Source organism: Phasianus colchicus, chromosome Z (genome assembly GCF_987193195.1).
Source record: "Phasianus colchicus chromosome Z, bPhaCol1.hap1.1, whole genome shotgun sequence".
Lineage (NCBI taxonomy): Eukaryota > Metazoa > Chordata > Aves > Galliformes > Phasianidae > Phasianus > Phasianus colchicus.
Genome location: NC_143476.1, coordinates 12239286 through 12251036, shown reverse-complemented (window position 1 = coordinate 12251036; position 11751 = coordinate 12239286). Strand labels below are relative to the sequence as shown.

At 49.0% G+C, this 11751-nt stretch overlaps 1 protein-coding gene across 1 annotated transcript; it reads right to left on the bottom strand.

Annotated features, from left to right (window-relative positions):
* Window positions 1-8304: 8304 nt before the first annotated feature.
* On the bottom strand, window positions 8305-9974 carry LOC149912547 (rho GTPase-activating protein 32-like). The gene is made up of 4 exons (XM_090131839.1): window positions 9969-9974; window positions 9331-9479; window positions 9010-9155; window positions 8305-8821 (listed from the first exon to the last, which is right to left on the bottom strand). Exons 1-4 carry the CDS (start codon window positions 9972-9974, stop codon window positions 8394-8396), a joined length of 729 nt encoding a protein of 242 aa, XP_089987965.1. The 3' UTR covers window positions 8305-8393.
* Window positions 9975-11751: the final 1777 nt, after the last annotated feature.

Sequence of the window (11751 nt, the reverse complement as noted above, 5' to 3'; positions counted from 1 at the left end):
AGTATTGCTGTGCCTACAGTCAGTAAACAAGGCAGAAATCACTCTGTTCCTCAGAATGAAAAGCAAAAGAATAAAAATCTTTTTGTGAGTGACAGCACGCCTGAATGAAGCACAAATCTAAACATTTAAAATAAGGGCTAGTGTCAAAGGGACTTGCAGTATTTCTCGTGAAGAAATATTTGATGCTTCTTTAGGAAAGTCATCATAACAAAAGTGTACTGATGTCTTTGCTGAGGATTTCCTTGGTTCCAGCCTGAAGGTGTGCGCAGGCATGAGCAGGCAGTGCTGAGCTGCAGGTGAGTGCCTGTGTCCCACAGCAGGAAACCCGTGGATGTCTTCAGGGGTTTGAAATGGGCAGAGCTGAGAAACCTGTAGGCTTTCACTGAAATTGTCCTCTGCTTTAATTTGTAATCTTAGTTTCACCAATGCTTTCCAATATTATTTTCGTATGAATGCAGATACATGGGATAGGATTTAAAGTTTTTATGGTGCTGCTGTATAATTTTCTGTGGTCATCATAAGCCAATAAAAAAAAATAAATGGTAATCAGGCAATCTATTAACAACCTGTGGCACGTGTCAAAACAATGAAATTCCTTGCAGGAAGACAATATTGCTATACAATAATGTGGCTATCCAAAACTGTTAATTATACTTGATGAGCTGGAGATAATCCTGAAATGCAGCACTTTGATCGTAGCCAAGAATAATAAAACTTATTATCGTTCTTAAATTGGCAGCTGCTATCAAAAGCCTGTGTCTTATTTCCCTTTTAGTAACACTGGCTAAATCAGAGAAAGTGATAAAAGAATTTCATGATTGCAGCTTAGGGATTCTTTCCCACTTGACCAGAAGTAATCTATGTCCAAAAATGTCTGTAAATACTTTTTCTATCTTATTTTGCAAGATGTATTGATACTTGAGATGAATGGCAAAAACATTTTGCGTACATAGATAAGCAGTGCAAATTTGCAGGATTGTTTTAGAGAAAAAAGCTCCGGTTATCAGATCGATTCCATGCAGAAATAAGATTTACAGAAAAATTCTCATTATTATTATTCATGCATGAATAAGTTCAAAAAAGAGATGTGGGGGATGTTGCTTCAATTCCAGGTGATTGTAGGAAGGACTGTCAGGATGGAAAGGCTAGTGTCTGCCATGGGCAAAGAAACACTTCTGGTTTTCATGTTCCCTTTGTATTTGAGTGCAAGAGGCCATGAGGAGAGTGTGCCCTAAACTTGGACCTTTTTTGAACATTGCAGCAGAGATGGAGAAGTGTTCAACCTTCTAGAAGGACATCAGGACAAAGATATGTAATGAAAATAAGTCCAGGTTGGCTGTCCTTGTGGGCATCAGCTGCTGGCATCTGCATAGTTGTTGCTATGGGAATGGCAGAACAGCTGGAATGTTGCATTTCCTTGTGTGACACAAGCACTGGTGAATTCAAAGCCAGAGGGGTATAATAGAAAGAGCATCACCTCCCTGCCAGATTAGGCAAAGGTGAGTGGGATGTTGTTTCAATTAGTGCTGATGTCAGGAAGGACTGTAAGGATGGAAAGGCTGGTGTTTGCCATGGGCAGGGAAACACATCTGGTTTTCATCTTCTCTATTTCTTTGTGTGCAAGAAAAAGAGGAGAGTGTGCCTGCAACTTGGAACTCTCCTGCCCTCTTCTGCTGAGAGGGAGAAATGTCCCAGCTTCTGGAAGGACATCAGGACAAAGGTATGTAATGAAAATAAGTCCAGGCTGGCTGTCCTTGTGGGCATCAGCTGCTGGCATCTGCATTGCTGATGCCATGAGCATGGCAAAGCAGGTAAAAGATTGCTTTTCCTTGTGTGACACAGGAGCTCTTGACTTGACAGCTAGAGGGATGCAATAGACAGAGTTGCAACCTCTGCCAGACATGGCAAAGGTGAGTTGGATGTTGTTTCAATTAGTGCTGATGTCAGGAAGGACTGTAAGGATGGAAAGTCTGGTGTTTGCCATGGGCAGGGAAACACATCTGGTTTTCATTTTCTCTTTCTCTTTGAGTGCCAGATAAATAAAGGAGAGTGTGCCCTCACCTTTTAACTCCCCTGCCCTCTTCTGCTGAGATGGTGAAATGTCCCAGCTTGTAGAAGGACATCAGGACAAAGATATGTAATGAAAATAAGTCCAGGCTGGCTGTCCTTGTGGGCATCAGCTGCTGGCATCTGCATTGGTGTTGCCATGAGCATGGCAAAGCAGGTAAAAGGTTGCTTTTCCTTGTGTGACACAGGAGCTCTTGACTTGACAGGTAGAGGGATGCAATAGACAGAGCTGCAACCTCTGCCAGACATGGCAAAGGTGAGTGGGATGTTGTTTCAATTAGTGCTGATGTCAGGAAGGACTGTAAGGATGGAAAGGCTGGTGTTTGCCATGGGCAGGGAAACACATCTGGTTTTCATGTTCTCTTTCTCTTTGAGTGCCAGATAAACAGGGGAGAGGGTGCCCTCACCTTTTAACTCCCCTGCCCACTTCTGATGAGATGGAGAAATGTTCCAGCTTCTGGAAGGACATCAGGACAAAGATATGTAATGAAAATCAGTCCAGGCTGGCTGTCCTTGTGGGCATCAGCTGCTGACATCTGCATTGCTGCTGCCATGAGCATGGTACAGCAGGTAAAAGATTGCTTTTCCTTGTGTAACACAAGAGCTCTTGACTTGAAAGCTAGAGGGATGCAATAGAAAGAGCTGCAACCTCTGCCAGACATGGCAAAGGTTGAGTGGGATTTTGTTTCAGTTGCTGCTGATGGCAGGAAGGACTGTAAGGATGGAAAGGCTGGTGTTTGCCATGGGTAGGGAAACACATCTGGTTTTCATCTTCTCTTCCTTTTTGAGTGCCAAATAAACAGGGGAGAGTGTGCCCTCACCTTGGAACTCTCCTGCCCTCTGCTGCTCAGAGGGAGAAATGTTCCAGCTTCTAGAAGGACATCAGGACAAAGATATGTAATGAAAATAAGTCCAGGCTGGCTGTCCTTGTGGGCATCAGCTGCTGGCATCTGCATTGCTGCTGCCGTGAGCATGCAAAGCAGGTAAAAGATTGCTTTTCCTTGTGTGACACAGGAGCTCTTGACTTGACAGGTAGAGGGATGCAATAGACAGAGCTGCAACCTCTGCCAGACATGGCAAAGGTGAGAGGGATGTTGTTTCAATTAGTGCTGATGTCAGGAGGACTGTAAGGATGGAAAGGCTGGTTTTTCAAATGGGCAGGGAAACACATCTGGTTTTCATCTTCCCTTTCTCTTTGTGTGCCAGAAAAAGAGGAGAGTGTGCCCTAACCTTGGACCCCTCCTGCCGTCTTCTGCTGAGATGGAGAAATGTTCCAGCTTGTAGAAGGACATCAGGACAAAGATATGTAATGAAAATAAGTGCAGGCTGGCTGTCCTTGTGGGCATCAGCTGCTGGCATCTGCACTGCTGCTGCCATGAGCATGGCACAGCAGGTAAAAGATTGCTTTTCCTTGTGTGACACAAGAGCTCTTGACTTGAAAGCTAGAGGGATGCAATAGAAAGAGCTGCAACCTCTGCCAGACATGGCAAAGGTGAGTGGGATGTTGTTTCAGTTGCTGCTGATGTCAGGAGGACTGTAAGGATGGAAAGGCTGGTGTTTGCCATGGGCAGGGAAACACATCTGGTTTTCATTTTCTCTTTCTCTTTGAGTGCCAGATAAACAGGGTAGAGTGTGCCCTCACCTTGGACCCCTCCTGCCCTCTTCTGCTGAGATGGAGAAATGTCCCAGCTTCTAGAAGGATATCAGGACAAAGATATGTAATGAAAATAAGTCCAGGCTGGCAGTCCTTGTGGGCATCAGCTGCTGGCATCTGCATTGCTGCTGCCATGAGCATGGCACAGCAGGTAAAAGATTGCTTTTCCTTGTGGGACAGCTGTTAAGCCATTCTGATTCACCCTTTGCATCCACAGCATACAGTTTTTTCCCACACTGCTGTTTCTATCCAGCAGTGTGCATATGTGCAGTGGTACAGAGGTTGGTGGCCCTGCCTGTGGCAGGGGGTTGGAGATTCCTGATCCTTGAGGTCCCTTCCAACCCGGGCCATTCTGTGTGTGTGTGTGACTGGCTAAACACCAATTGTTGCTAGCTCAGCAGGTATACTGCTAATTATTGAACGTCTGACAGCTGCTTATCAACACTTGGCCACTATTTCTGGACAGCTGCTCATCCCTGAATAGAGAGAAGTTTGGAAGGAGGACAGAGGGGAGTCTCTTGATGCCTGCCTGTTGCATCCCAACCTGCCCACAGAGTCAGTCAGTTCGGCCTTGTGTGGAGGCCCTGGCTTCTTTGGAGTCTGTTTTTCTTTTGCTGAGCTTCTCCTATCCAAACAGAATGGCCTTACAACATGCTTTCTGGTCCTCAATGCTATACCCATGCAATTTGTAACTATTACAGTTCTGTAAGGGAGAATTGATCACACGATTGAACAACTGTATTTCTAAAATATGTTATGAAATAACTTCTTTTTACTAATACTAATAAAGTCTTTCTACTTTTTCAAACTGTTTCTAAGGGCTAATTACTAAACACATGGTGCTGTACTACTTCAGAGCAATCCCACATTTGATAGCCAGTGGAGAAACAATATTCCATCCTACAGCATTAGCTAGTTCAGAGGTACCAGGCGTGTATCTGGATGTGGCTGTTGTGCATAACTGGGGCTGAGGGATCAGAAATGACAGCTCCACTCTTGGAGACCACAGAACTGAAATGGAAAGATAAAATAGTTGCAGGGCAATTGTTCTCTGTGCCTGAAGCAGGGACCGATTTATGGGGGAGAGATTTAATAGTTAAATGAGGATTACAGCTGCAAGTCTGTGAAACAGATATCAGGTGTCAATGAATGTGTTAACAGCTGGTGATGAAAAGAAATGAATCCAAAGCTGTGGGCAGGGGAAGGAAATCGGGGTGGACTCACAATTTTCCCTTACAAAGAACTGCCCAAGGAGGGAGTGGAGCTGTGAAACAGCAACAATATCCCATAGCCTTAGAAGGGAGAGTGGGTCTAAAAGCTGTAACACAGACAGTGGTTAAGGATGGTCTTCTGGAACCTTGTCTGTGGCCTTATAACACCCCAATCCTGTCGGCACGGAAGGCAGACGGCACGTATCGGCTGGTGCAAGATGTAAGGAAATGACTGAACCCGTTCTCAAAAGACAGCCTGTGGTTCCTAACCCCTATACCCTAATGAGTCAGATCCCACACGGACAGCAGTGGTTTGGTGTGAGAGACCTCAAAGATGCTTTCCGGACAGCCTCTGGACTCAGAGAGAAATGGCTGCGTTTGTATGAGGACACATTGTAATCCTATCATGATTCGTGATGATACTGTAGATACTGGAACTCCTGCTAATCCTTGTCTTGGCAGCATTTGAAGCAAGCAACTGGTGCTGCTGTCATGCAGAAAGCTCCCTTCCAACCACTCAGCAAGCATTTGGATGAGACAGCTTCCTGCTGGGAGCCCTCCGACATCACTGCTGCCTCCTCCAGAACCATACCTGCAGATGCTTCAGAGCTCTTCAGCATGGACTTCCTTCCTCCCATCAGCAGCTGCTCCTGCACTGACCTTCATTCACACTGGGATACCATCTGCTTCCAGCAGGAGCTGACCTGCGAGACAGAGAAAGGAAACGTGGGATGAGCACCAATGCAGAAGCACAAGGCTGTGTCACCACCACGTCTTGCAGCCTTGGGAAGTCAGCTGCAACTGCAGCCTTGGTCAGAATTACAACGGGCACCGTAAATTAAGTGTGACCTCTGAAGTTGTTGCCATGATCAGAAATAGACGCTGAAATCGCTCACATAACTGTTGGTGGTTCCCTCCAAATTCTTTTGCTTTGGGGAACAGATGGACTCGGAATGGAAGGACACGAGAAAAATGACATCTGATTGAGCTCAGCAGACTTGAGAGGTGGGCCTGGGTGAACCTCATGAGGTTCAGCACAGCCAAGTGCAAGGTTTGGCATTTGGGCCGGAGGAATCCCAGGCATTCTTTTGTCATCGTGGTGGTTTCCAATAGACCCCAACAATGAGACATCAGGTCGCCATGTGGGCTCCTGGGTGACACTGCCATTTCCCAGCCATTGCAGCCTAGGGGCAAATAAAGTAAAATACTTCAGAAAGATCTCACACTGATCGCATATTTTACTGTTCTTTTACACAAAACAGAAGGGGAGGGCAGCAGATGCATGCAGCTGCATCAACCCCCAGGCTGCTAAAGGAATGGAAAGACAGAAACATCAAATATGTTATTCTAATGCAAGGAGGGAAGCTTTTTTCAATGTTACTTTTTATCATTTAAAATAAGCAGTTGGCACTCTTAAAGGAAAATCCTAGGCCCCAGGTTCTGGCAGTGTGGCAATCTGGACTCAGCTGTGAATGATCCAAACAGTCTGTTCCAGATTTTAACATCCCTTTTATGCATTCACAAGTTTTCTCTCTTGACTTCCCCTTACAGCCGTTAGATGCCAGCAAAACATCCCACAAACACTCCTTACCTCTGTGCACACAGGCACCCATCCAACCAGAGCCATCAGTCATTCCCAGCCATGCGCTCTTCCTCCAATCATGGTCAGCATCACACGGCCGTCACGCAGCTCACTTGACTCAGTTTTTCTCTTCTTTCTGGAGGTGTCCTTGCTTCTCAGCCTTACCTTCTCGTGATGTTTATCTCGCTCTGCAGCTCCTGCTCTGAATAGGCTTTCTTGGATTCCCGCATGACAGGCACAAAATGCAGCCACAGCCCCTGCCACCAAGGTCAGCTCTTCAGCACACATTACCTGAGGAGCACTTGGCAACTCCTGCAACCTGAGCAGTGCCAGGAAGACTGTTTCACTTCTGCTTCTCCTGGCTCAGAAATTCATTTTCCTACCTAGAAAATGGAAAAAGAAAGGAAAGAAAAAAAATCCTGACATAAAGCAGACACAATTGATACTATGGAATTCTGGAAGGCAAGGGATTTGCCCTCTATGATGAGAAGTTGAGTGCAAAGAACTAAGAAGAGCCATGACCAGGTTGTGAACTTGTGGGTAAAATCAGGAAGTGCAGCAGTGCAGGGCTTCTGGAGGTGAGGGTCTGCTACAGCCGCCTGGAAAGAGAGCCTGTTGGTGGGAGCTGCTTACTGCAGCCAGCAGAAGCATCGCACTCACTGACTCTCATCCTGATGGGGGATTCCAGTCAGTCTGGGAAATCAGCATGGCTGGCTGCAAGCAATCTGACAGACTCCTGGAGTGCAGTGAGAATCACTCTGTGGTGCAGGCATTGGGCACAGCAAGCAGAAGGGAAGCATGGCTGGACATGGTGCACACCAGGGGTTACGACAGGAGGCGGTCAGGGCTGCAGTGACCATGCCCTCCTTGAGTTGGTGATCTCAAGGAATGCGGGCCTGGCAGGAAGCAAAGGCAGGAGCCTGAACTTCAGGAGAGCCAGCTGCAGGCTGTTCCAGGAATTCTTGGACGAGATCCTCTGGACAACTGTTTGTAGGGGCAAAGGGATGGAAAAGAGCTGGTCACTTTCTCAGAAGAAAACTTGCTCAGGTTGCACGCTGAGCTGCAGGAGAGGAAGGGGAGGAGGTGCCAGCACGGCTCTGCACGATGCTCTGCCACACTGGGCAGCTTGATCATGGCTCAGCAGTGGGATCCGACGTGGAGAAGGGGAGAAGGAAATCAAGGATGGGAGGGAACCATCAGACACAGCCGGTGAGTGTCTGTGAAGTCTTGCAGACCCAGAGATTCCCATGTTGTTTCTGCTTTTGTAGCATTTGTGTGCTGCAGGGTGAGCAAAAGGTTCTGCTGCTTGATTCTTCTGCAGGAGCCGCCTAAAAGGGAAATGGCCACTGAGCTGCAGACCAAGCAGTACTGCCTGATGTTGGCCAGGGGGAGCTTCTCCTGCCGCAGTGTGCTGATGACAGGTCTGGAGATGATCTGCAGGGCCAGCTCGTAGCTGGGAGCCAGGAAAGGACATGATGCGAGGAGGGAGGTGTTAAGCAACATCCAAGGCATCAAAATGCATCAGAAGGCCCTGAAAAGCGTCACAAAGCCACAGCCAGGAAGCTTGGGAGTATCATGAGCAGCATCCAGGATGCGAGAGATTATTTGCTACCATGCCAAATGGTAGCAGAGCTCCCCCTGCAGACATCCCAAAGCCAGACAAAACAGGAACAAACCCGGAGCTGTGCTGCACGCACCCCACAGCCACAGCATTGCAAGCTGGGGTGCTTTGCTGTGTGCTGCATTCATCCCAGTCCGTGTGAATGAAGACTCCAGATGCAGTCAAGGCGTTGATTGAGCATGAGTGTGCTTTTATTATTATATAAAGGACAGGAGGGTGTGAGAGGTCCACGGTGAAGATGGGACTCATCCTGTCTTGTCATGGAGAGAGTGGCTCAGAGCTCTCAGTGCTGCTGTCCGGTGCCTGGGACTGGAGGCCTGATTGAAAGTCCCCCTGCAAGAGGCTCTGCTCCTCTTCACTGATGCTGACCTGTTCCGGCATGGAGGTGCTGCTGTTGGGGCACTCACACTGCTCTTGGGATGGCCTGCACTGCAGAGACTCCTGGTTACAATCCAGGCTGCTGACTGTGGTTTCTGGCAGGCCCAGGTCAGCATTTTCAGCAGAGCCAGGTGTAATGAGGGCATGAACTTGAATGAGCTCCTTCTCTCCATCACTGTTGTCATGTGTAAGGCTGCTGTTGGAACTGCAGCAATTTGTGCTTCCTAAGAGCTCTCCACTGATCGAAGCACAGAGAGCATCCTCGCTACTTGCCCTGGATCTTGTGGGTTGGCAAGGGCTTGATTCACCTAGAAAGGATACACAGGGGTTAGTGTCAAACTTTCACAAGCTGAATTATGACAGTGGTTCTTGATCAGGGGTGAACTGAAGATGTTGGGCAGGGGCTGGAACGCCAGAAAGAGATACAAGTGCAGAGCAAGCTTGAATTCTATGCTCCTGAAAAGCAGGGATTTAGAAGCTGCATTTGCACCCTTACCTGCCAGGACTACCACTGCTGTTTCTGAGGGCTGCCTGGCATTGCGCTGCAGTTGGCGTTTGCTGCCAGAGGATGGCTTTCTGAGCCTGAAGCAGCAACACCAACTGCTAGCTGGTGATTCCTCATTCTTGCTGCGTGGATTTTGCCTGGAGAGAGAAAACAGCCAACGCTGTGAGTCGTGCATGGTGCAGGGTGAGGGAAGAGCTGCACTGAGCTCTTGGCAGCAGTTGCTTGTTCCTAGCACTGCCTGGTTTCTGCAGGAAAACAGAAAAACCCACCCAAACAATGATGCTCGGTGCTGGAAAAGAAAGTCCTCTTTACCTTTCAGATGGAAAGTCGATGACAGTGTGGAATCTGCCCTGTCCAGCTGCAGGGCTTTCTTCCACTTCAATGTCCCTGCTGCTCTCTGTCACAGGGGGAGAGCTGCTGTGGCCTCGCCTCTGTGCCTGTGCCTCCTCCAGGCTTAGCAGCTTTGTGGCAGCAGAAGAGACTCCCACAGACTTGGGCCCTGGGAGAGAATTGTGCCCTGTCAGGGAAAACCACAGGTAAGAGCGAGGATCAGAAAGCAGCAGCACAGCCACCACGGTTCTGGGGGAGGTGCTGTATTTTTCTCAGGCTTGCTTATCCCAGCCACTGGAAGAAGAGGAGCCCAAAATAACCATGTGGGCATAGGTGTGTTTATGGCAAAGGACACGGTCATCATTAAGAGCAGCTTACTCTATCAAAATAGGCAAGGAAAAACCCAAGGAAATGGGGGCAGGGAACTGAGAAAGCTTCGCTGCCACACTCGCATCAAGCTTCTCCTGCATGCAAACCATAATAATGACAGTTTCCTCCTTGTGAAGTTTGGGCTTGGACATTCTCAGCATCCAGCAACAGGATGCCACACCCTAATGGAAGCCCAGAGGTCTGCAGTCCCCTTGATGGTAAAAGAGAATTTCAAAGGTCCCGGAGAAGGCCTGCATTTGATCAAGGTGTCAGGTCAAGATCAAGCTAATGGAGGAAGACACTCACCTGCTGCATCTGCGATGTCTGCTCTGGATTTGGAGCCGAAGAGGACGTCTGTGTGGTTGATGAGAAATTCCACCACATCCGACTGCGTCTGCAGCTCCATGCAGGCAGCTCTTCCGCTGGCGCAGGCAGACTCGTTCTGCTGTGATCTGTAGAAAAGGCAGATTTTAGAAGTCATTTCTCCAAGACCGTTTCCCCGAGTCTGAATTGTTGCAGCCAAAAGCTGTCAGCTGAGGCTCTGGAGACTTCCACAGTGGGCAATCAGTGATGCCACTGCAGAAATTCCCCTGGATGATCAAGGACACGTCAGTCCCATCTCAACAAGACTGCAGAAATTGTCACCTAGACATTGTGCCCGTGGGGATGGAGAACAGCTCAGGCTCCTGCTCTTCTGTCAGCCACAGATTTTACAGGAGAAGAGCACATTTGATGGAGAAAAAAGAGGACAGTTTTTCTTAACTGGAGAACAGAGGAAGTGTTGAAACAGAACCAGCAGTTTACCTTAAGAGGTTTGGAGCCCACACAATGGCTAGGTTCTTGGCATGCATGTTTGTGATGGTGGAGCTCCCAGCCAGACACGCCAAGTGTCTCATCAGGAACTCCAGTGTCCTGGAAAACAAGAGAGGCAAACGTTCAGCACCAACGAGCATGCCGTGCTGCAATTCAGAAAGCAAACCTCCATTCATGCTACTTCTTGTGATTGCTACTGTCACCGAAGTTGAAGTAGATCCAACTTGACTGAGTGCCACGCTGCAGCACCAAGCCCCAGCACAGCACAGCCGCAGCCATCAGCTGCACCAAGCGTGCCCCCGTGCCCAGGAACTGACCCCATAAAGTAAGCCCATGGAGCCTTCAACCCTTCAGCATACACAGGCATCGTGTTGCCGGCGTGAGACAGAGCCTGGAACCGCATCGTTGCCCTCTGCAATGCAGCAGGGCTGAGCTCAGCAGGCTGAGGGCAGCACTGACCTGTAGTGAGGAGCGGGCAGCTGCTGGATGACGTCCTGCATTCTGAGCAGCCGCTCCTCCTCTGTAGCGGCACCAACAGCATCCTGGAGTAGTGCAGAAAGGGAGCGAGACACCAATCAGGCTAGTACACCACTGCGAGTAAACCTCGTGGGGCTGACAGCAAAAGGGCCTCCGAGCTGGGGCACTGCTGCAGCCATCTGCCAAGAGGCCCAGGAAGAGGGAAATGAAAGACGTGGCCTTGTGCTTACCGAGAACTTGCCGTACAGCTGGTGGGTGAGCAGAGGGTTCGGGAGCTCCCTGAAGTACATCTTGCAGAGGGAGCTCACGCTGTGAATGTCACGGACGGTGAGCTCAGGAATCTGCTCCGACTCAAATTCCTGCCTGGAGAGAGGGACGCAAACCCGGTTGAGCGAGAGGAAGGCAAGCCCAAAGCCACACCAGATGCACTCAGGCTGTGTCAGTCGCAGCACTCTTACCGCAGCCTCTGGATGTTGGACGCGACGCCGGACAGGCGGTATATCCCCTGCACCACGCCGTGCTGCTCAATGAACTCAGCGCAGCTCTGGAGGACCTGGGGGACTGAAGAACACGTGCCAGCCGTCAGTGGAGCTCCTGATTCAATCGTGCTGCAGGCTGTGCTCCCGGGAGTCACATCCCATCCACTAAGCCCAGCCAGGCTTGGCTGAAGCAAATACAGATGTGCTTGTCTCTTAGGAGCATCCGCCTCACTTGATCCTTCAGCCATCAACTCCCATTACACGT

What these genes read in the sequence shown, in the direction of transcription:
- LOC149912547 (XM_090131839.1), bottom strand. An exon ending in ATCGACTTTCCATCTGAAAG is followed by an intron (nt 9,156 to 9,330) that starts GTAAAGAGGACT and finishes TTCTCTCTCCAG; the next exon opens with GCAAAATCCACGCAGCAAGA. An exon ending in AGCAGTGGTAGTCCTGGCAG is followed by an intron (nt 8,822 to 9,009) that starts GTAAGGGTGCAA and finishes TATCCTTTCTAG; the next exon opens with GTGAATCAAGCCCTTGCCAA.